Source organism: Aedes aegypti, chromosome 3 (genome assembly GCF_002204515.2).
Source record: "Aedes aegypti strain LVP_AGWG chromosome 3, AaegL5.0 Primary Assembly, whole genome shotgun sequence".
In the NCBI taxonomy this organism is placed as follows: Eukaryota; Metazoa; Arthropoda; class Insecta; order Diptera; family Culicidae; genus Aedes; species Aedes aegypti.
The window spans coordinates 36,078,238-36,104,026 of NC_035109.1; the positions used below are offsets into that span (position 1 = coordinate 36,078,238).

General features: G+C 39.4%; 2 protein-coding genes across 8 annotated transcripts in view; one reads left to right on the top strand and one right to left on the bottom strand.

The window, feature by feature from the left end:
* Positions 1 to 537: 537 nt before the first annotated feature.
* On the top strand, positions 538 to 1,212 carry LOC5575391 (heavy metal-associated isoprenylated plant protein 32). The gene is made up of 2 exons (XM_001661866.2): positions 538 to 835; positions 896 to 1,212. The coding sequence occupies exons 1-2, from the start codon at positions 630 to 632 to the stop codon at positions 1,164 to 1,166; spliced, it is 477 nt and encodes a 158-aa protein (XP_001661916.1). The 5' UTR covers positions 538 to 629; the 3' UTR covers positions 1,167 to 1,212.
* A 7,295-nt stretch (positions 1,213 to 8,507) lies between these two features.
* LOC5575395 (erythrocyte band 7 integral membrane protein) overlaps positions 8,508 to 25,789 on the bottom strand; it is a 217,672-nt gene continuing 200,390 nt past the window's right edge. For 6 of the 7 annotated variants that reach the window (XM_021854489.1, XM_021854490.1, XM_021854493.1 and 3 more), the window contains 3 exons: positions 9,655 to 9,805; positions 9,230 to 9,595; positions 8,508 to 9,173 (listed from right to left, as the gene is read on the bottom strand). In XM_021854489.1, the coding sequence (XP_021710181.1) occupies positions 8,819 to 9,173; positions 9,230 to 9,595; positions 9,655 to 9,805 (872 nt within the window). In that variant the 3' untranslated portion in view covers positions 8,508 to 8,818. Of the gene's footprint in view, positions 9,174 to 9,229; positions 9,596 to 9,654; positions 9,806 to 14,004; positions 14,041 to 25,789 lie in introns of those variants that run through there. The other variant, XM_021854494.1, reaches the window with a different exon arrangement.

A 25,789-nucleotide genomic window follows, 5' to 3' on the forward strand; every position in this document is an offset into this window, starting at 1 on the left:
TTGGGTTGATTTAACGCAAAATTGAGTTCTTTCGACCCAAACATAAAAAAGTTGTATTTACCCAAATTTGGCTTATTGGGCCAAAGTACCCGCATTGGGTAGATGCAGCTCTCTCTATTTTTGACAACATTCGTGTGGGAGAAGGAGAAAACCGAGAGATTTTGGGTTGAAACTATAATCGATATTCGTGATCAAACGTCAACATCCCACCGCAAAATCGCTAGTGTTTGGAGGTGATTTTAACCTCCAAAATTCGAAATCATCACCTCCAACTTAGTTCTAATACCCACCGTTATATGAATTATGGTGGCGCGTCGAACGTCGCAAGTTTCTCGTTAAACAGTCAATACTTAATTTTGGGTAAAGTAAACTCAAAAATTAGGTAAAAATATTTCTCCGTGTATACAGTTTAAAAAATGCTTGATGTTTTAATTTAGTGTACAAGAGTACCCAGTAACTTGCATACAAGTTTTATCACAGGATGATCAAGAGAGAGAAAGAGCGAAAAATTGAGAGTACTCATATTCTCTCACTGATGTTGGTTTGTTTTCAAACACAAATTTGCGTTCCGGAAATAAAGCTAATTTTAGTGTTTTGCTTCTTGATGCCGGTTTGCCGACAGCTCAACAATGGGAACCGACGACGATAACTGGTCGATGCAGTGCTGCGAGCTGGACGACCTGATTCCATCGCCGGAAGATCTGGAAAGTGCGTACGTTGCCCTGGAAAATGGAACCTACTCGTTGGAACTGAACTGGAAGTGCCCCGGAAGGAGGCCGCCTTCACCGGTGCAGAAAGATGAACCCAAAGTGGCTGAGCCTGCTGAGAAGGAAACGTAAGTGTAATCCGGTTTAATAAAACTTGTTTTATATGCATGTCAATTTGTCTATTTTAGTCCAACCAAGAACAAGGAATTCGATTTCATGGACGATGTGGCACTGCCGCAGATGCGTGTCCGGACGCAAAACACCGGACCGAAAGGGTCGGCCAAGAAGAAGACGACAAATTTTGCCGGCGTTTTGGATCAAATGAAGAAACACGGACGGTTGGCGCCACTGAAGGAGGGTACGGCCGGGGCAGCGGCTCCGGCTGCCAGTGCGGGGGGTGGAGCAGCTTCCACTGGATCGGGTGGTGGTGCTGGGGGTTCGGGAGGAAACAGTAATTAGAGATTGTTCCATATTGGAAAATAAATCATTTATTTAAGGATTCTAACTGTAGTTTATTATTTTTTAAGTAATGTGGGTATAATCGATAATAGGGTGCAGGAAGGCTAAGGGGCCTTCCTTAGCCGAGTGGTTGGAGTCCGCGGCTACAAAGCAAAGTCATGCTGAAGGTGTCTGGGTTCGATTCCTGGATGGTCCAGGATCTTTCCGTAATGGAAATTTCCTTGACTTCCCTGGGCATAGAGTATCATCGTACCTGCCACACGATATACGAATGCCAAACTGGCAAAGAATGCTATCAGTTAATAACTGTGGAAGTGCTCATAAGAACACTAAGCTGAGTAGCCGGCTCTGTCCCAGTAGGGACGTCAATGCCAAGAAGAAGAAGATTCTACCCTATCACCCCGAATTTCATATCATAGTTTAACATCTTCTTATAAGCAGTGTTTTATTTTAAATGACACAAATAAAAATATTTGAATTTTTTATGTACAGTGGGATTCCGTTTTTGGCATGCTCCGTTTTTGGCAACTATTTTTTACACTTAATTTTGAGTAGAAAATTGCTATAAACAATAGTACATTGAGAGTATGTCTAACTAATGTGCGGTAAAACTTAAACTAGCAACAACTATACGGGATTACTTTTTTTTTCTTCGCTTAGTAGTAAGGCAACCAACTAAAAGAAAAATTACTTAAGATGACTGCAAATGATGCCTTTACCGATTTATATTTATATGGACAGTTGCATATCAGGAGCCTTCCCAGTAGCACGCTTCATATTGATCGTAGGTATACATGTAATCAGTGGCGCGGGAAGTGGGTAGGACAGGTAGAACATGTACTACGCACAAAAACACCTGCGTAGGACAGTCAAAGGATTGTCCTACCCATGATTCGACAATAAAAATAAACAAAATCAGCAGAAAATTGATCAAGTTCTTATGGATTATGGAAAACACGATAAGGTTTTTTATGGTATTCTCATGCCTAGTAAAGCGTGACAAGATTTTGCATGACCCCCAAAAAATCTGGCTTGTGAAAAAATGATTGAGAATATCTATAGTAAAAATCTTGAAAAACTAACTGTAATAATTGCTACAAGAAACTTCTTATCCGTTAGAAAACAAGAAAACAAATGAAGCAATCCTCTATGGTATTTCTTAAGTAGTTCTCTTCTTGATTTGATCAAATTTCTTCTGATATTTTGTGGCATCTTTTAAATAAATATTATTATGACGATTTTATGAAACATTTTTTTCATTTGTTAGGGTTTCTGCGAAATGAAACCTTGTTCAAGCATCTTCAGTTATTCCTGAAAACGTTTGCAGTTAGTCTGGTCACTTCGGTGCAATGCGCAAAAAAAACTAAACAAATTCACAAAACTTTTACTGTTTATCCATATATTATCTACAAATAGATGAGGAAATGTGAACAACCTCACTGGTTGTAAAAACAAGCAGTTTGGTATGTTTTTAAATGAAAACTTTTTAAAAAGAACATCAATATAAAAGGATATTTTTTTTTAATATGAATAATAACAAAAGTTGATTCAATGAATGAACCTAAAGACAGTATGTTTCTTTTTAGGGGCTTGGTCTCTATTTTAATGCAAGCCTCTAAAAAGTTTAAACTTTGAAGGGAAGGTCTCTTATGTATCTATTTCAAACAAAATTATCTATAGAAACTCTTTCTTTCTTATTCTGCTTGCATTGAATCCTGAGGCAAGCTTATGCAGCCTGTATAATACAGGCTACAAAGAAACTTCCTAAGACTAAAATGGGTTCAATAGGCATTTCATCTCAGAATCCCCGAGGAAAAGCTTCAGTGATTTTATTCAGAACTAGCTAACCCGATAATCCTTTAAGTGCGAAATAACACTACCCTGTTTTCATACTTTGCTCGTGTAGTTCTTTGACTTTTTGTAAATACAGACACGTTGGAACACTTCAAGAGCATTGTAAAAGATTGAAGTAAATCCGCTAACTCGTTCTCAAGCCATTTTGTAGCATACATATATCATTCCATAGAAATATATGGGTCGTTTACAGCGATCTCTTCAATAATTCTTCAACAGATTTCTCTACTAATCTACCAATTGAGAAAAAAAAACTATTTTAATTAAACTATCCTTGAATCCACTTTTTTCACAAGTGTCGGATTGTTTCACGGTCTTCGGCAATATTCTTCATCGTAAAAATACCTATCGAGGTCTGTGTTCAGAATTTTTATAGAGGTCAATGGGCGACCTCTGACGATTTTTCCTTGCAAAAGTAAGTTTTCCCATAGTAAATCCCATGCAAACTTTGAACGGCTGGCGCTAAAATATAGTTTCTCCGATCAAGCTGAAATTTTGCCCAGTTGTTATGGGACCTAAATGCAATCCAAAAAGTGGACTGGAGCGAGAATTTAAATATTGTCCCATGCTAATGCTCACATTGCATACTCACATTGAGTGTTCATAAACACAGATTTATCTGTAATTACACAGATTTTTTCCTGTTCTTCCCTACAGATATCAGATTTTTGAAATAAAAAAGATTTTTAAGGTTTTAGGATATTTCACGAGTTTAGGACATAGTGTTGTAAGAGATAAAGCAAAAATGCCATTTCTCTGTTTAGTTTTTCTAAAAACATAAGTATTTTAAACTTTTTGAAACATGTATACGAAAGATGCATATATCTTTAACTTACTTTAAGTAGAATCAGTTCAAATGCAATAGTTGTTGACATGCCAAATACCGGCAAACTAGTTTGCAAAAGTTCTTTTTGATGTAAAACATTAAATTTTGGAATTTTGCACAACACAGATTTTTACCAAGATTTATGGAAGTTCACCTAAGGTAAAAAAGATTTTTTCGGCCGAAAACACAGATGAGATTCGGAAAAAATGTGGCAACACTGTTCATAAATAAAACATTCAAAGCTCTGTTAAACGTCAAAACGGAAGGATGTACATGGAGCAGTTCGGAAACAAGCATTGATATTTTGTGAAGAAAAGGAAATTATTCGATATTGTATCAAGAGGTAACATAAATGTTTTTATTTTAAACACGTTCAACTCAAATTAGGCTAACAATTTATAGAGCTCATCGCGAGAATGGGCAGTTTTCCGAAGAAAAAGCAAAGACGGAGCCTCAGTCTAAAACAAAGGACCGAAATTTTGCAACGCCTCAAGTTGCAAAACTGCACCAAGTCAGAACTTGCGAGGGAATTTGGAGTGGATAGAGCCACGATCATGAAAATTGAAATCCAAGAAGCGAAAATTTTACGTAAGTCGTCTTCGATGGGGGGAAGATGTTCCAAGAAAAAATATGTTTCTTCCGGCAAGCATGAAAAACTTGAACTGGCTCTATTTTACTGGTTTTTGAAAATGCGAAATAACCACGAAACTGTTACATCAAGCTTGATTGTGCTTCAAGCTCGGAAATTTGCTTCTAAGCTACGAATTTCGAGCTCATTCAAGTTTCAAAAGGCGATTCAACATCCGAAAGCTGAAATTATCCGGAGAGAAACTGTCAAGTGATCGAGACAACATTGAGCCGTTTAAGCAACAGTTTTTTGACTTTGTTAAGGAAAAACACTTATCAATTGATCAGCTTTACAATGCCGATGAAGCCGGACTGTTTTTTAAAATGTTGCCTGGTTATACATTGGTGCACAGTAGCGAATCCTCGGCATCAGGACATAAGGTAGCCAAGGATAGAGTCACATTTATGCCTTGCGCTAATGCGTCAGGGACCCATAAACTGCCTATGCTTATGATTGGAAAATCTAAAAATCCGAGGGCATTCAAGAATATTCAGTTGCCATTGCAATACGATTCTTCTAAGAATGCATGGATGACCAGGGACATTTTCCAATCATGGTTCTATAACACTTTTGTTCCAAGTGTTCGGCAATATTCAGCACGTGTTGGAATTGATTCTAAAGCTTTGCTCCTGCTGGACAATTGCACAGCGCATCATTTTGAAGACGAGCTGATGTCAGACGATGGACAGAAATCTGTAATATTTCTTCCGCCGAATGTGACACCAATAATGCAGCCAATGGATCAGCATATAATCCAAACGATTAAGCTGAAATATAGAGAAAAATTATTTCAGGAGATCACTTTCTCGTTTATGGATAGTGCAAAACATTTGAAGACCATCAACCTGAAAAATGTTGCATTTTGGCTTCACGAGGCAAGGACAGAAATGGAGACGAGGCGTGGATGAATATTGGTATATTTGTGGGCTCAAAGTTGATGCATGAAGACGATGTCCCGTTATCCATGTTGTTCCGGAAATCCAGCGCCACCCAACCGGTGCACAGTATTTCGATAGGCCGAAATCGTGAACTTACTTAATTCAGTAGCACTCTTAAACGTGATTTTTCTGGAATGGTGTCTTCAGACGAAAATTTTCTAAAAATATGGCGCATATGTTGGCGGTAAATGTTAGTTCGCAACTTTGCCGTAGGCGGCGCTGTAAAATTAAAATTTCTGAAATGACGATCTTTAAATATGGTGTCTTCGGCAAAGTTGTAGATAATTTAAAAACAAACAACTTTGCCGAAGACACCTAGTCTGTATCTAGTCACATTTCCAAAATATGAAGGTATTTTATGAACGACACCCAAAAAACAGTTTTTCTTGAATATTATAAAATGTGAGGTTTTCGGTAGCAATATTGTTCTGCAAAATTGTGTAAACAGTTTAAATGAATCAATTTCTCGAAGACACTAAGTTTCTTAAATGTAAGGGAAAGGAATTATAGTAATTTAAGTGAAAATATCAGTCACTTTTCGGGTTCGTTTATTTTTTCGGGTGGCAAGTGGTGGCAGATGATATCAGAAGTAGTTTTCAATGTCGATAGTGCCATGATTATCCACGAGTATCCCTTCCAGTTAACGGGATTTGTATCAGAGTCTATTTAGGCAAGTTTTGACAGCGCGTTGGAGAAAAATGCTTGCTCTGACCATCTTCATGAGAGTCATACACTTGTTTTCACTCTCCCCTTCTCTCTACCATTCGCTTTTTTGATTTTTATGCTTCTGCACTCTCAACTAAACAAACACATTCAATGCGTGAAATTTAAACAGCGACGAAAAAACTTTGTCTGTTTACATATCTTGCTTAAAATGTGAACTACTCTTTTAGCCAAGAACTGATAAGTGATTAATAATTTTTCGGCCGCTATGTGAAAACCCTTGCTTTATATTTGTCTTCAGTGTATAAGTGCTTTTTTTGAGCTGCATTGCTTTACATGGGAACGGGTCATTCGGGGAAATGGCTTCGGAGAAACGGGCCATTCGGGGAACTAGAATTCGGGGAAAAGTAGCACAATCGCATAATCTATGCCTTTTCAAATTGTCCCGTTTTTGCTTTTTATTTGTCCCGTTTTTATCTGGTTGGCTTATGGTCAGCCTACAGATTGCAGACCAATGAGGGGAAGGGGGTGAAATTGATGATACATTAAAACTGGCTTTCACGTCAACCCGTATATACCACTGCGTCTACGCCAGTTCATGCGGGAAGAGTGAAGAGGAACTGTAATTTTTATGGCAGAGATGCTTGCTGTTTGGTTAGCAGACTGCCTATGTATCAGGCGTAATAAAAGGCGTGCTATAACGGTGGAAGAAAGGAAGCGTAGGGAAACGGTTTTTTGTCCGTCTCGGGTTCTAGCAAATGCTATGAACTGCGATAGATCAAGTGTGATATATTAAGAGTGGAAGATAGAATCAAGTGAAAGATACAACTACAAAGTCCGAGAAAATGGACGGGCCTGGGATTGAACTCACGACCTCTTGTTTATTAAGCAGAAGCGGTAGCCATTACATCACCAACGACGTAATGAATCGAGAACATTTTAGGCTTTGTATAGGGCGGCTGATCCAGTGTTCGTGTGTGTCCAAATAATAGTGGTAGTGCGATTTGAGGCGTTTTATTGGCAATATATATTTTTATGTGTAATTTTCTAACATGGCCCTTGTTAAAATAATATGAATATGTACAAATATCAGGAAGGAAATAGTAGTAAACAATTTAAAACCTTAGCTTTTTTGCTCCTTTGCACCAGTAATAGTGGGGCGTTCCTATAATAGTGAGTCTCAATGGGAAATCAGTGTAAACCACTATTATAGAAACACAAGTTAGCAAATACCACTAATACTGGAACACGTTCCAGTAAAGCAGGAAATGATTTTTTAGAAGATTCAATGATTTAATTATTCTAAGATTATTTTTTACGTGAAATAGAAAAGAATAGCTTTCGAATGACGTATTCAGATATGAAAAATGACCTTCCGTTATTTTTTTGGCAATTTTTTATTCCTCAACCCGTTACTATTGCCTCTATCACTGGTACAGACGCCCTACGAACATTAAGGTGAAGATGAATCGAAGCCAAACTTCAAATTTTTAAGAGCACAAATCTGGAGAATCGTACACCGGATGTTTGGTTCTTTAGATTTGTGCTATTGAATATTCGAGGTTTGGCTTCGATTCATCTTCACCTTAAAAACGCTTACAAACAATCTGTTCTACGATCACTATTTGATGTAGTTGGTCACTTATCTCTGACAGCCTAGTTATATTAAAACTTGAATATGGTCTTAAATCTCTCAGTGAAAACTATTTTTATAAACTGAGACCATTTTTGTAATATAAGTTGGAAATCTCCATAAAACGGTAAACGTCTAGAGGTATGCAACGCCCTATAAATGTAACGTTTCGTTTAATTTTATTCGATTTATACTCCATTATCAAAGTAACCCCAAAACAGTAAACCGAATTTCGATTATATGAAAAAATATATATCCATTCAAAATAATTCTTTTGGCAGTCTATCAACTGCAATCGATAGCTAGGATGTCAGTACTTGTTTTGTTACTAATATAATGTAACACCAGCAGTTGATGAAAATGATGGAAGTGACGAAAAAAGCATGAACGGCTATGAATCGACCGTTGATGAACTCCATGCTACCATTGTGGAACCGGCTAGAAACACTGCGTTCCCTCCGTAAATTTCAGTGCAACCGATAGAAAAAACAAAAGTCGACTCGCTCCCATTTGATTAACATTAGTTGTGTCACATCACTCGAGGTGAAAGCGACTCGTCTCAACTCACCCAACACGTAGATTAAGGACCAGAATATAGGGGAAATTCCTAAAGTTATCTTTGAAAATGCCCTAAAATAAGCAAAAACTGTGATTATTGCGAAAGATATTATAACTTTAAAATCAAAACTTATTGAGCCGCCAAGCTGTAAACAAATGTTTAACGGACTAATTGGTACCATTTTGGTGAATCTTCCCACTCTAATGGTATTCTCTATGCAAAACAAAACCAGCTGTACGATTTCAGTTGTTTCAACTTGTATTTACAACACCTATAGCTTAGAAAATCTTCACTTAGGTTAGTATAATCTGCTACCAACTACAATGAATTCTTGCTTATCATATTCACAAGTTAATTTGTCCGCATAATTTTGGCACGTTTCGATATTAATATACGTTATTACTTATCATATATGTAGGTATATGTATTTTTCATATCAACATTTGCATTTTTTTTGTATCGAAAAAGCTTCAACATATTGCTTTGCACCAAATAACCATTCCAACAATCCACCACTCCTACAAAGAATCAAATTGCCATATCGTTAAATGCTAGTCAATCACTTCGCTGGGGCGGGGCTCCGCCACCGTTGTTGCGCTCGTGGCTGAATTCGCTGCCATCTTGCTCGTGATGCTAGAGGTGATGTTCATCAACGGTCCGATCAGCTCGATCGGCAACGGGAACACAATGGTGGAGTTCTTCTCGCCAGCGATGCTGCTCAAGGTCTGCAGGTAACGCAACTGCAGCGCTGCCGGACTTTCGCACATAATGTCGGAGGCTTCCTTCAGGGCACGGGACGACTTCATCTCACCCTCGGCCGCAATGACCTTGGCACGAGCTTCACGAGCAGCTTCCGCTTCGGCCGCCATCGAACGTTGCAGCGAGTCCGGCAGGGAGACGTCCTTACTGAAATTGGCGGGTTTGAGGTTAGTCAGTGTTTAAAAGAGATTATAAGAACTTACATTTCAACACGTTCGACCTGAACACCCCACGGGTCGGTAGCCTCGTCCAAAGTGACCTGCATGGAATGCGAAATGGCTTCCCGCTCGGTGAGCAATTCCGAAAGGTTTCGTGTACCGAGGACGTTACGCAGAGTGGTAGCCGCCAGCAGTCTGGTGGAGTGACTGTAGTTGGCAACCTGAACGACGGCATTCAACGGATCACGGATGCGGTAGTACACGACGGCATCTACGGATACGGTAACGGAGTCACGGGTCAACACTTCCTGGGGAGGCACGTCAAACGATACGGTACGCAGATCGACCTTGCAGTAGTTGTCAATGCACGGTAGAACGAAGAAAACACCGGGACCACGGGCACCTCCGGATCTGGAAGAAAATGGGTTTTAGGTGACGAGATTCTGTGGATGGAATTTTAGGACAATTACCTCAAACGACCGAGTCGGAAGATGACGGCTCGTTCGTACTCCTGGACGACCTTGAAGCAGAGGAAAATCGATATCGGTAGCGTCAGTACCATCAGGATGGTCGAACATACGGTGGCCAGCACTTCGACACATCCTATCGAATCGGCTTCGGCTGTTGGACGGAAATAAAATCAAGAATGAGATATATCAAAGCAAATGGTGAAAAACATTGTAATGGGAGAAGGGTACACGGTGATAAACCTCTAATGGAAATGGGTAGGAAACATATAAATCAAAATTGCGACATTCTGCAATCAAATTATAGAGCTTGAGCTATCTACTCATCAATCAAAAGAATTTATTATTAGCATATTCGCTGTGCCGCCACAACGTACAAACAAGTGCCATAACAAAGACCCATTAATAAAACGAACGTTTGGAAGTGTAGATGCATTATGGCTCCGAAGATTGACCTCAGTCGATTGAAAATTCGGCAAGCTTGCAATGTCTTCAAAGCGAAGTACAACAACGATAAAGACTTCTTCATATTGCATGACTTCTACGCCATGGTCGGAGGAGTTCATTTCAATACTGAAAATGCAACCATGAAACGTTGGTGGAATCTGTCTCGTGTAGTGATGGCAGTTACGTATGTCCTTCTGACATGGAACATTTGCTTGCAGTTTATCAACGAGAAAAGGTTGGAGATTTTGATGAACACTATTCAAATCGGTGCCGGGTTAATCATCGTCTTGTTCAGGACGATTGTGATTGGTTGGAACTACGATTTCGTAAAAAGTTTGCGTCGCTATCTCAACAGTCGCAGGTTTAACCGAGAAGACGAAAGTTCGTTCAAAATCAGGCGTCAGGCATATGAATTCATCCATCGAATTGTACTCCTGTTCGTTTCTAATTCGTGCCTCATGACGGCTCCTATATTCGTCATACAACCTACGGCGCCGTTACAGCTTCCCTTCACTCTTAATAACCATGTGTTGCAAACGGTAGCACAGAAAATATACTTGCTGATGATTATCCAAATAGTTATCAACCTCGCAACCAATTTCTTTGTCATTGTTATGATCCTTACTGGACTGGCTGCGGAGTGTCGCATTCTATCGAATGCTGTAGAAAAAATCTTTGAAGACTCTATCTCTGAATTGAAGAATACTGGACCTGAAAATAGTTCAATAACTTCGGACGAACAATTCTGGAAAGCGTTCAACCGCCGGTTCAACGAATGCCTTACCGAACATAGGATCATCCTACAGCATCTGACTGATATTCGACCACTATTGGAAGGAACTTTCATCATAACCTACTACACGGCCACGTTGAACATCGCAGCTGGAGCATTTTTCTTGATCTCCAATCTGGATAACATCAACCTGTACATCTACCAAATCTGTCACTACACGATCGTCTTGACCCTCGAGTGTTTCGTGTTCACCTACTTCACCACTAGACTAGTCAGCGCGGTTAGTATGTGCAATATCTTGAGGACACACTCAATTTACTAGATACTTTTCCTTCAGTACCAATATATCGGTCTTTCGGCCTATAAAATGGATTGGCCCGATCAGCTGAAGTATTCACAGCTGTTCGAACACCAGTATCGAGCCGTCCGAGCCAAACTACTACTCATGATAACCGTTGGTAGCCAAGATGTACGGTTCAGCGCCGGTGGATACTTTGAGTTTACCCTGGAGAAATTCACCGATCTGATGAACATATCGTACTCGATGATAATGTTTCTGTGGGAAATGAGGTAGTGGAATCCTTAGCGCAGATGTTCACAGGAAAAGGAACGACATTATTTCAAAATGTTGAAATTTGCACATTTAATGTGCCAAAGGGGCGGAACATAGTAGGGTTATTAACATAATAATTTTCGTTTACATTGTGTGAGGAAAATTGCATTAAAATTAACCTATTATCATGCATGCGCTATTCATCTACATTGTGTATGCATGTAGTACTTCTTTTCAATATTTAACACAAATATAAATGATTTAAATAAGCCAGTTCACTTCTTTTCTTTATCTTCGCTCTCTTGAACTCAATTTATCTAATTTTTTCTACGAAAAATTTATACTAAAATGTGTATGAAAATAATAATAACTCTTATGGCAATATTTCATGGTATTTTTGTACTCCTTATCATAGCGAGTTGATACAGATCTTTTAATCTCACAAAATAGTTATGCATATGTTGTATTCCGTTACAAGCATGGGAACTTTCGTAGCATCAAATAAAACATAATGTATAACCGAGTACATTTTATTATGTCCGCTCAAGATGCGCGTCGCTGATCAACTGAACCTAAACTGAAAATCTTTATCAAATCAGTTACATACTGGGAGGGGCATATCAATGGATGAATTCAAACAAAAGTGGTAATACAACATCCTCCCCTTTTTGTAAGAAAAACAAGATGTGTAAGCTACTTATTTGTTACAACAAAATCCTTAAACTTTGATGGTATCTTAGTTTGACGTTCTGAAGCGTCTCACTTCGCACAGAAGCAGTTGCAGGCGTAGCACTTAACAAAAGTTGAGCAACCTCTGGTCCTAGTAGCTCCGTAGGAGAAGTGTCGTTCGACGTCACTTGTGACCGCTCATGGGAATAAATTGGTGTCACAGAGGGAGTGCATTCAGGAGCTGCCACCAAAGCTGCTGATGTAGATAGGCTGACCATAATCTAACAGGATAAAAACGGGACAACACAAGTGACCATGACGCTCTGAATCATTGTTTATTTAATGTGGTTGTATTACGTTAAGACAACCGTTGAGGTACCTTTTAAATCGTAAATAGGCATTTATACGTCTGAACTTATGCAAAAACATCAATTAAGCAATCAAGAATTGATAATATAACATAAGTACATAAGTTCATAAGGGTTCACGCATTACTGCTTGACACCTCTTGACTATCGTTCAATAAAAAGCTATGTTTCATTCAGAATGTGGTACATTACGTGCAATGATGTTTGTGGTTACACTGTGCTAAAGTTTTGATTATTACCGAAGTTGCCTGTTCCTCAGATCTTTTTTGACTAGGATAGGCATCCTGATACAATTTTTAAATCCACAATGTATAAAGATATTCTTTTAACTTTTAGGCTTCTATCTATACTGGATTCGTGAAATGCTGATTTTGAAGTTAAATCTGACCCATACAAAATGTATAGGAAATTTATAGCCGCCATATTTATTTTTAACCATCCAACTAAGAAGTTTAAGCTCAAATGCTGAACGTTTTCGCAAAACGCAATGGAACGAGCTTCATGGAAGTATAATAATAATCAAGATTTTGACACCGTGAGTCAACATGCGTGTATGCATTAAAAGTTTAGTTTTTCTTTATGAAAATTCTGTTCAAAAGTAAACGAATGCAAAATTTGTGGTTTGCCCGGTTTCCGAAATTAGCCTACCGTGAAATTTCAGAATTGTTGTAAGGAAATTATCCCTAACAATGGTCGTCCATGTTCTTTTTCTACTGGTAACTTCTTCAAAATTTATTCTAACTCTGAAGTTTGAAAAGTTGGAAAATTTTTAGATTATTATCGTGAAACTTGTATTCTTTAAAAATAAAATCAGTCCTCAAAACCGTTACAATTCTGAATGAACTGTTCCTTAAACGCAAAACACATTTCTTCTGGTGAGCATGAAGGGCAGGCGTTATCCTAAGAGAAAGTTACATAAACAATATTTTACTACTATCTTACTATACTACGTGAACTCACATGAGATTTTAAGGTAAAACCTTGTTTAAATAATCCACGATTGACCACAAGATTTTATAAACTGACACATGAATCACACTTATCTAAGTGGTTGATTAAAATAGTGAATGATTAAACTTCTTTATGATTACATCAAAAAGCGTTTCAAAAAATAATGTTTAAGTTTGGGAAGGTTCCAAGTTTTAGAAAAATCAGTCTCAATTTTATCACCGACGCCAATTTTGGAAAAGGTTGAAAATGAAAGTTAATTTTTACATCAACCAAATGTCGAACATTATTTTAATCATTACGGAAGATTTTCTTATTTTAAGTTTTGTAAAAAAATACATTTCTGAAAATCGGTTGAAAATTGGCAAAAATATGGTCATTCTCAAAAATACGGGACAGATTGAAAATTTTGAATAATACGACGGGACAGCCAATCGAGGTTGTTAAAACGGTACTGTCCCGTTAAATACGGGACGTATGGTCAGCCTAGATGTAGATGACATATTCATCCAGTCTGAAGGCGTTGTTAGGGGCGTAGCTGATTCCTTAGGTGGTTCGACGTTTACATCATCTCGTCGATAGTTTGAACCATCCACCTCAACAAGATACGATCGATCTCCCAGCGTATTACTCACTGTTCCTGGCGTCCACAACTTTGATGATTCTGGTCGTAGCTGGACGTAGACCGGAGAACCTATGTCTAGTACAGGTAGACGTCGAGACCGTTTGTCGTAGTTGTATTTTATCCTTCGTCGATTTTCATAGATGGCTTCAGGGACCCCTTTGACGACGCTTGGTACCAAGTTTGTTGCTGGCATCGGTATACCGCATCGTATTCCACGGGAAAACAATCTTGAAGCCGGACTGCTGCCTATGTTGTTCGGTGTATTTCTCCAAAGCTGTAGTGCCAACCACAAATCTTGACCATCTTCCGCTGACTTCATAATAAGATGCTTCGCAATTTTGACTGCTGCCTCAGCTTTGCCGTTTGCTTGTTGGTGATATGGAGCTGAGGTAGAGTGCTTGAAATCCCATGACTTGCTGAATTTGACCATTTCTTCATTCACAAAGTTCATTCCGTTGTCCGTTACGATCATTTGGGGCGTGCCATGGCAGGCGAAGTTCCGTTTACACGCTTGAATAACTGAAGAAGACGACAGGTTTTTGAGAATATCAAATTCAAAATAGTCGGAATAATGGTCTACGGTCACCAAGAAAATTCGTTGTTTTCCTTGATAAACTTGGAAGAAAACGTCCATTGAAACCAATTGGAAAGGATAAACAGGGATGGGATGGGATTTCATGGGTGGTTTCCACTGGGATGCAGCGAACTTGGCACAAGTTTGACATTCTTGGATACGATTCTCAATTTGGTCGTTCATTCCGGGCCATAAAATGTTGGATCTAGCCAGTCTGAGAGATGCTTCAATTCCGGGATGACCGACGTGTAGCTTTTCGACCAGCTTACGTCGTAGGGAACTTGGAATAACGACTCGATCCCCACGAAAAACTATACCATCTTGATAACCAATTTCATGGCGATGCTTGAAAAATGGCCTCACAAGATCTGGAACATCGCTGATTTTCTTCGGCCAGCCATCCTTGGTGTAACAAACAACTATTTGCAGCACTTTATCTTGAAAAGTTTGTTCCAGAATATCGTTAATCCGATCGTCAGAGGTGTTCAGATAGCTGCCTAAATTAATGTCTTCAACTTCGCCAAATACACGGTAGATATGGAGTTTATGGAACTCCGAATCATTTTCCTTAGGAACTTCGGGGGCACGTGATATCGCATCTGCCAACACATTTTCTTTTCCAGAAACAAATTGTAGTTGAATGTTGTATCGTTGGAGATTTAGAAGCATGTGCTGGAGTCGTTTAGGATCTTTCAATAGAGGCTTTTGCGTAATAGTAACAAGCGGCTTGTGATCCGTCTTGACAACAGTTTGGGTATTCCCAATAATAAGCTGATCGAAACGCACACACGCGGACAAGACTGCTAACAGCTCTTTCTCAATTTGTGCGTAGTTTTGTTCTGTGGGTGTGAGTACTCGAGATGCATATTCAATCACCCCGGAGTCTTGATACACAGCCACTCCTAATACATGAGAGCTGGCATCACATTCGATCCAAAGAGGCTTGTTTACGTTGTAATATTGAAGGTTTTCAATATCTGCCACTAGCGATTTGGCCTTATCAAACTCTTGTTGGGATTCTGTGTTCCACAACCAAGTATCATTTTTGGACAACATTTTGCGAAGAGCATGTAAGTTTGAACTAAGTTTTGGTATGAACCGACTCAAGTAGTTTAGCATACCTATGAAGCGTTGCAAGGCTTTATGATCTGTTGATGTCGGGTAGTTTCTTATTACTGAGATCTTGGAGTCATCTGCTTGAAGCCCCTTATCGGTCAGCAAGTGTCCAAAAAATTTTACTGACGGCTGACACAGATTAAGCTTCGAGCGATTAAGTTTTACATTATGCTGCCGAAGACGTTCAAAAAGTTGTTTAAGGCATCGGTTATGGTAATTCATTGCCTCTTCCAACGTTTCGCCTCGACCCAACCGAATCCAACGATATCTTCCAAAAGGGGTTCAGAATGTTGTTAATCTACTACTGGCCTCGTCTAAAACCACTTGCCAAAATCTCTTTTTGCATCTACTGTTGAGAAGACCTTTGCATTTGAGAGCTCAGGCAAAACTTCATCCAGGGTTAAAAATTGCAGATTCGGTCGTTTTAAGGCCTTCTCCTTCGATCCTTCCATACCCTTTAAAAACATCACTGAAGTCAATCGCAATTCGGTTCGCTTCGATACGGTGAACTTTCCACACATCTGACTGACTGATTGTTTTTTTCAGGTCGCACATATGATACCGTATTGCAGAATTTCACCAAGCCTAGAACATCACAAACGTTCGCTGAGAGTAGCGACAACTTGTAATATCAACGAGACCTTCTGTTCGTTGTGACGACACGGTAGTTTCACTTCACCAAGAACTGGAATGGGATTGCCACCAAAGCTCTGGAGTTTAAATTCAGATGGAAAGAGCTCCGGATTCCTTTTTCTAGTTAGTTTTCTCAACCAGTTATACCCGATCAGGCTAGTGTTTGCGCCCGTATCAAGTTCACACACAACATTTCCTCAGCGACCATTCACTTTCAACTGTAAATCAGCCAACACGTGTCCACCTTTCGACGAATTGTTGTAGATTTTTCCGATCTGGCGTTCTTCACTTGATTCTTCAGATTCACTGTTCACATTTTATACGCTCTCATCACTATCGTCTGAGTGAATCGAAACCTCTTTCACTCTTCGCTTCTTAACTGCACCTTTGTTTGTTGGGCACATATTCTCAAAGTGATTTTTTGCTTTACACTTTCGACACTTCTGTCCCAATGCAGGACACAGACCTTTTTCGAAAATGTGTCGTCCTCCACAAAACTTGCAACTCTTCTTCTCAACATTTTCTCTTCTCGGTTGTATGTAGTTCACTTCACTCTCTCGCTCGGCTCCTAGAGCCATGAATCGACGCACTGAAACTTCTTCAAGCCTGCACTGATCCACAACCTTAGCGAGAGTGACGTCACTAGAATTAATCAACCGCTTCCTGAGATGTGGCCACTTATTGGCAGTGACCACCTTATATGTAAGGAATCTCTCCTCTAATGCTCCCAACTGACACGTTTTAGCAAGCACTCTTAACTTCGTTACAAACTCATCTATCGACTCAGACTCTTGTTTGGCAGATAGGAACTCAAATAGATCCAAGTTCATATTACGCACGCGAACCACCTTACTTTTGCTGGCTCTACGTCCTTCAAGACATGACCTGCGCCACAATGTTACGCCAACTAACTCGGTCCATGGCTGCTAATCTCCAATTCCTCGATCGCCCCACACTTCCAAGATCCTGCTCCACTTGGTCAAACCACCTAGCTCGTTGCGCTCCCCTTCGTCTTGTACCGGCCGGATTTGAGTTGAATACCATTTTTGTGGGATTGTTGTCCGGCATTCTCACAACATGTCCCGCCCATCGTACCCTTCCAGCTTTGGCGACTTTTGTGATACTGGGTAATAGAAATATTAGTAGTAGAACGCTAATAGCGCTGTTCTCACAAAACTAAAATAGTTTATTGTCACCTTTAACTGTATATTTTCATTGTTTGTTCGATGCCATGTTGTAGTGGATGATTTAAACATTTATTTGACACTTTGAGGACCGGTACTCAAGCTGTCAGCGCGTGGCAAACTAGATGTTGGTAACACGAACAGTAGCGACATTAGCATTCTTAGGTTAATGCTTCTACTTACTGGGTTCACCGTAGAGTTGCGAAAGCTCGTGGTTCATTCTTCTCCTCCATACGCCGTTCTCACATACTCCGCCGAAGATCGTCCTAAGCACACGTCGTTCAAAAACTCCTAGCGCTTGCAGGTCCTCTTCGAGCATTGTCCACGTCTCATGCCCGTAGAAGACTACCGGTCTTATTAGCGTCTTGTACATGGTACACTTAGTACGGAAGTGAAGTTTACCAGACCGCAAGGTCTTGTGGAGTCCATAGTAAGCACGACTTCCGGCAATGATACGTCTTCGAATTTCTCTGCTGCAGTTGTTATCCGACGTTATCAATGATCCGTGGTAGACGAATTCGTCCACCACCTCGAACTCATCCCCGTCGATCGTCACGCGTCTGCCTATGCGAGCTCTATCGCGCTCGGTTCCTCCAGCCAGCAGATATTTCGTCTTCGACGTATTTACCTTCAATCCAACCCCATCTGCTTCACGTTTCAGCTTGGTATACTGTTCAGCAACCACCTGGAACGTTCTTCCGACAATGTCCACGTCGTCAGCAAAGCAGATGAACTGGCTGGATTTATTGAAGATCGTGCCCGCATGTTGAAGCCCGCCCGTTTCATAACACCTTCTAGTGCAATATTGAACAGGAGGCAGGAAAGACCATCGCCTTGTCGAAGTCCCTTGCGTGTTTCAAATGGGTCCGATAATCTTCACACAGCACTGTATCTTCACAGGATATCTTCACACAGCACTGTACACTATCCATCGTTGCTTTGATCAGTCTAGTCAGTTTCCCGGGAAAACCTGGAAACGCACACGAACCACCTTAGCTTTAATAGCAGCCAAAGCCGAAATTGGAGACTGACGTTGTTCGTCTGTCAATTCGAAATTGAAATATTTTCGAAGAGCCTCAAATCCAATCACTGATAATAAAAACCCAACTTTTTTCGGATATTGATCGTCAGGCCACTGATCCATACTCATTGCACTGGCATAATTGTTCCAATTACGCTCAAAAAAATCAAAGTTCTCGCTCATCTCCCCTTCTAAGCTCAATGGGGGAGGCTGCGGTACCGACTGATCAGAGCAACGATGGACGGTGTGCAAAACTGCGTGAAGATCTCGGGCGAACACTCCAGTTCGTTCGAGTCTCGGCGAGGACTACGACAGGGCGGACTTTCGTGCCTGTTGTTCAACATTGCGCTCGAAGGTGTCATGCGGAGAGCCGGACTTAATAGTCGAGGCACGATTTTTACGAAATTCGGACAATTTGTTTGCTTCGCGGATTATTGGGAGAAAATTTGAAACGGTGGCAGATTTGTTCGCCCGTCTTTAACGCGAAGCAACTTGAGTCGGACTAATGGTGAATGCGTCGAAAACAAAGTAAACGCTGGTAGGCGGAACTGAGCGTGGCAGGGCAGTGTCACGATAGACTTCGGATCATTGTTGACGGGTGACAACAATGTTAGTCGGGAAATACGAAGGCGCATCATCAGTGGAAGCCGTGCTTATTATGGGCTCCAGAAGAAACTGCAGTCAAGAAAGATTCACTCCCGCACAGAGTTGCTTAATATCAATAATATCAGCTGATGGCTGATGGTCTAAAACTATCAATATCACTTGCGTGCTATCAATATCACTTTGATTTGACAACCAACAGCAGTGATACAACATCGCACTCTAGATCAAAATCACTGCACAATGAGTGATCACGTGGTCATTATCCATGCTATTAATGTTTTTCAGTGACCAACATATAGTTTCAATCTATCTGCAACACTGTCGAAAATATCGTATCGATGAATTGCCATTTTATCTGCTTAATTTAAAGATAAACTTAACCCATCAGTGATATCCATAGTCTATCGCCATCAATCATTGGTGATGGAGTAGACAGCATGATGTTGATGTGATATGGAATGATCCGATTTGTATCGCAGTCCGCCTGTACAAATCAGCAAATTTTAAGCGGAGATAGTGACATCGAGCAACTCTGCTCCCGCACCAAATGCACGGTCAACAAAACGCTCATAAGACCGGTAGTCCTCTACGGACATGAGACGTGGACTATGCTCGAGGAGGACTTGCAAGCTCTTGGAGTTTTCGAACGCCGAGTGCCAAGTGGAGAACGGCGTGAGGCGGCGAAGGATGAACCACGAGCCCGCCCTACTCTACGGCGAGCACAGTATCCAGATGGTAGCTAAAGCTGGAAGGATACGCTGGGCAGGGCATGTTGCAAGAATGCCGGACAACAACCCTGTAAAGATGGTGTTCACTACGAATCCGGTCGAAACAAGAAGGCGTGGAGCGTAGCAAGCTGGGTGGATTGACCAGGTGCACCAGGACTTGAATTACAGTATCGGACATTTAAAATGCACCAAAGCCGTTTTCCCATACAAAATGAACAACTTCAGAGAGCTATATCTCCGCCGTTTCTAAACCGACTCTTCTTATTTTTTCTGTGTCGAACTACAAATTACCTCAATTTTTGATAACTGTTGAAAAAGTTGTGTGAAAACTATTGGTTTAAAAGTTACAGATAGGTTGAATTTTGATATAAAAAATGCACCAAGACGAAAAGTGATGTATCAGACAAACTATGCGTCAAATTATTTTGGTATCTTCGGCGCATTTGGTCCTTACCACTCAATGAACAAATGCGCTGAAGACACCAAGATGCTACGATGCGTAGTTTTTCTACTACATTACTTTGTGTCTTGGTGCATTTTTTACGTCAAAATTCAACCTATCTGTAACTTTTGAATCGATGGTTTTCATACAACTTTTACAATAGTTTTGGTAAATTGAGGAAATTTATATTTCGTCACAGAAAAAATGAAAATAATCGGTTGAGAAACGGAGATATAGCTATCTGAAGTTGACCATTTTGTATAGGAAAACGGCTTTGGTGCATTTTATATATCCGATACTGTACGTTCAAGTTTCTATTTTTTGCTGATCAATAGTAGCAAAATGAGTAATAAGTGTGATTGTGCTATATTAATATGGCATGCGGAAATGTAATAGAAAAGTATGAACTTCTGTATGAAAAGGCAAACTTCAAACATGGACCGTTATTTTCTGAATGCCTACATTTTGTATATGGGACAGTACAGTTTTTGTAATAAGCCATAAGTATAAACTGAATATTCCACCTCATTTGGAGCTATTTTGGCTGGTTCCTAATTCCCTGGAACCGATTCTTGGGGCATCAATAGGGACCAAAATTTGATCAGCCCAAACCATATTATGCGACACATCAATCTTCAAGATTTTACAATGGAAGCATAATACAATGTATATTTGGGAATTTTAGGTAACATAGGGCCATCCACAAGTACTTCCGGAATATCTTAGAATCGATTCTGAGACTTCCAATTAGAGCCCAAAGATCACGAAAATTTAGTGAGAAAGTAGGTTAGGGGCGCAAAGGTTAAAATACTTTTGAGATCCTCTGTAAACTATTGGAAACTGCTGATATCCTCCGAAATACACGTATCTGTCAAAGGATACAAACTCTAGTGGAATTAAAGTACACACTAACTTTTCATAAAAAAATACCCAAAACAGGGTTAATTGTAATATATCCAAAAATACCAGTTTTTCGTAAAACTAAGTGAAAATGTAAAATTTTGGTGACATTTCAGGCACGATCAGGAAAATTTCGCTAAATTTGAAGATAATATGTGGATTTTAGCAATTCGTAAATTTTTCCGTGAGTTTATACATGGGTCGAACTTTTGCCCCACTGTGGACGACAAATTATTTTCAAGCATTTATGCAAAAACTAATACACCTCAAATTATCCTTATAATAGGCCTAGAAACGCCCTTACATAAAATATTGGAAAAGATTTTATCTTCATTTGGTAATACGCAACGAAATTTTGATCAAAAATTACAATATTCACAAAAAAAACAACAAATAGTCATAAATTTTCCAAATCTCAATCGAGATTTTTGTTCATCGGAGTGAAAATCTCTTACTTGAATAGCTTTCGAACCACCATGACATCTATAAGTTTTGTTTCAAATTGAGCTAGAAATCCTAAAAAGAAACTCTTGCCCCCTAAGGAAAAAATTTAAATCTTTGACAAAAGAACTGAAATATTATCTTTTATCGTTATTTTATTTATATGATGCGGTGGCGTAGCCAGAAGTCCTAACTTCTGGGTAGGGTTTTTTACAAGAAAAACAAAATTTGACCGGCATACACAAAAAATCACTTTTTCAAACCCCCCTTTTCTTAAATATAATCTAAACTGCCTAACCATTCATATTGTATATTGCAATACCAAATTATCTCAGATTTATGCATAAAATTTGAAAAACAAGAACATCAAAAAACGAATTTCCTAGTAATCGAGTCTAAAATTCCGGATAATCGAGTCTCCGGATAATCGAGCCCGACCTGTATCTACGATAACGATCTTCGTTGACTGATAGCATGCCTTGAAGTGAAACCTAGACCTCCGGAATTTCAGGCACCTATGATGTTTTCTAAACTAGGAAATTTGTCTATTATTGTGGTATCTCTTCTATTGCTAAACATGATTTATTTCCTAATAATGCACCGAAAACTCTATTTTTAATAGATTTTCCGAAAATAATTAAAAGAGTGCCCCATTTCGCATAAGGACTTTACACATAATGACGTTTCGCATAAAGAAGTTTCATACTAGAACAGTTAGCATTTCACAGAAGGCACATATTTATTATCTAATCTAATCTAATCTAAGCGCTTGCAAGCCAATATTGAAAAGCATCCTGGAAACACCTGAATTTCTTCTAGTATGTTCTTGTCAGCATAAATATTTGCAGCATATCGAAAATATGATACAAGTATTAAAATGGCCAGGCTCCCTATGCAGACTTGGGTTTGAAGGTAAACCCAAGAAAATTTTCTCAGCAAAAAGATAACGGAAAAACATTAACTGAAAAAAATGTTCACCATGGAAAAAAATTGACGCTAAAATAGCGGAGAAACAATTGTCAATTCACACTCTAATTTTCGTCCATAGACGCCAAAATGGTATCTTTTACCGATTAGGCGACAGAACTGAAAAACCGATGACCACCCGCACGCTTCCCATAGGAAAACATATTCTGTTATGGGCCTTATAACCGTGCGCTAACGGCGGCAGTAACTTACACGCATTGTAAGTGTAACGCAGTAAACCATCGTTCATTCTCCAGTTGGAGGAAGCTTTTCGTCAAACGGAGCACTCTGCATTGATCAGTTGGTTGTTTAAATTAACAGCTTCTATGGGAGCCGCACGGGAAGTAATTGTAATCATCAATCATTATTCTTACGTTTGAAGGATCAAATCTCAAGATCTATTTTCCTTGAAAACTATTTATATTTCCAAGTAGTGCCAACCCATCAATTTTTCAGCTACGTTTGTCTAATAAAACTCGAGATTAACTTCCGCAATGTACCGTCAAAACTTAAACGATAAAATAAATAAAACAATTATTGGTTAGAATTGTATGGATTGATGAAACAAAAAATATTTTTCCGAAAATTTTTCATGATACAGATGATTGTTTCTCCGCAATTTTTCCGGCAATTTTCTCCATGGTAAAAAAATTAACCAGAAAATATTTTTCTTTTTATATTTTCAGTAGATTGCTGAGAAACTTTTGTTTTACGATCAATAGTTAAGGAGATATGATTTTTTAAGATTAGGAGCAAGATGGGTCTCTAGCGACAAACAACACGGTATTTGAATGGTCTAAGAGGGCCGTCGCTCATGAAGCAGCATGATTTGAACACCTCACCACGCGCTTATTGTACCGACATATGGAGCATCCGATGCATTGTTTGTCGCGGGATAAAGAGTTTATCGGATGTTGTTACAAGTAGCGATCAACTTGAATCATGCCACATTCTCGCAATTATTTTTTGCTAAAACCATGCCCGAATGATTTTAGACTCTCAAACAATATATCCGAAGGGAAATTAACAGATAAAAATGGAACAATCCTCAGAATGATAAAACTATGCCTCACGAACACTTTATCGCTAGCACACATGCAGAGCGTACGTAGCGTATCACCGGCTTGAGTCGTCGGAGTGCCAGTGTACCGGAAGCCATCCTCCAACCGGAATTGCTGGACCGACCTCGGCATCCAACTGGTCAACAAGGAGAGCTCGAACAGCAGCAGCGGAGAACGAGTCGTCGTAGAGCAACGAGCGTCCAGTAGAAGATCAACAGAGCTCTGACGCAAGGCCAGCCCAAGGGAAGTATGCGTCGTCGCACAGAAAGCTGTCCAAAGTCCTGGCGAGATGTTCAACCGCCAATTGGGCAAAACGCTCCAACAGCGAACTAGCAGAACAGTTAGAGGCTGAGATTGAAGAAGTGCATGAGCACAGAAGTGCATGAGCACAGCCCTCCCCCGATGAAGTTGCCTGATGTAGTTCCGGGGGGGATCGAGGCACAGGAGCAGTAGGGAAAGATTTTTAGTGGTTAAGCACGCCTAACGTGAGTCCCATGTTAGCGCGTACAGTGATACATTTTCAAGTCAATATAAACTATCACGACTGAGTTTTATCACTTTTAAATGCAAGCTGAACAGTCATCATTGTTGCCAAAAACGAATGACGTGCTACTAAGCCTTAATCGTGGAGCGTAGTTTGTTGTGATATCTTAACGACAAAAGGTTAATCGTTGTTGCTATGATCGCACGACAAAGAACAACCGCGATGCATCGTGGATTTTGTCATGATCACTAGATTTCCATCCTTGATTAGGAGTACATAGTGAAATCATGAAAATTCATCTAAAGTTTTCCAATAAAATAGACAACTATAAATCTTGTGAATTTTACTTTTGTCATACATCCACGTGTTCCATCACTTTGAACCTTACAAATGTACATTTTTCGCATCAACATGTACATATACTATTATTGAACAATAACATCTGAACAAACGCCCGGATGTATGCAACCCATAAATAAGCATGATTGTGTGCGTACGTTTACAGCACGGCTAACGCTGGTGGACCGAAGCGGGTCATTTTACCCCGCAAAACATTACATATGCAGTAAAGAAAGCATTTTTTAATTTATTTATGAACCTTAGAAGAGCAAAATGGATAGCTGTTTCTACTATTTGAAGAAAACATGTTTGTTTATCCGACCAGAAATAAAAAGAGCATAAAATAATGTTTTTTTTCACACCTAAAATCGCTGTTTTCCTTAACGTGGGCAAACTACCCCCAGACCCCCTACAACGTTTTTCTACAGTAATTTTGTGTTGCTCTTAGGGGTGTTCTTCGGAAAGCCCAAGCAAGCCGGATCGTTTTTTTTCATGGCGCCGGTAAAAAAGTTTGTTTTTTTTTCATTCCGTGCGTTTTGCTGGGTAGTGGAGTACTTCGCGGAAGTATTTGTGTTTTTGTTTTGTGGCATCCGAGCGATTTTTTGCATGATAAGCAGAAGTGTTCTTTTTTTCGCACCTCTAGCGTGATTTCTGTCTCAGTTAGTCTCTGTTAGAATTCTAAAATCGACCCGTTATTTCAGGAAGAAGTTGTGAACTCCACATATCGCGTCAAGACTCTATGCTGGTGGCTGATTCGACTCTGGGTTACCCAACGATGTGCTAGGGTTTCAAGTGTTGTTTTTTATTATTTCATCAGGTATTTTTTCTTCTTTTAAACATAGGCAATTCTTTCGAGTTATACTGGCTTCATTGCTATTGGCAATAATTTAGGTTATATTTTAATTGGAAATTTTTCCTTCTTTGTACCATCGACAGTTCTTTATAGTTTTATGGATACAAAATATATGTGCATTACACTTACTTAATTCTTCATAAGAGATTTTTCATTCTTTTGGTCATAGACTGTTCTTTTAAAAGTATTTTTCATAATTATTAAAATTAAGACTAGTAATACGTTCAAAAATACTTATTCAAAACATTATTTTAGCACAAAGGTTAACTTAGGTGAGATGTCATTAGAGGACTCCAAGATCAAGATTGCAACAAGTGAACTGAATTCTGCACTGTTGCTTACATATACAGTCAACTCTCCCTAACTCGATATTGAACAGATAGGGAGGTATTGATACACAGAACACATATTTTTCAATTTTTGAAATTTTTATTATTTTGACAAAGT

Coding starts and splice junctions, on each gene's coding strand:
- LOC5575391 (XM_001661866.2), top strand. CDS start 630: ATGGGAACCGACGACGATAACTGGTCGATGCAGTGCTGCGAGCTGGAC. Junction 836..895: donor GAGCCTGCTGAGAAGGAAAC/GTAAGTGTAATC, acceptor TGTCTATTTTAG/TCCAACCAAGAACAAGGAAT.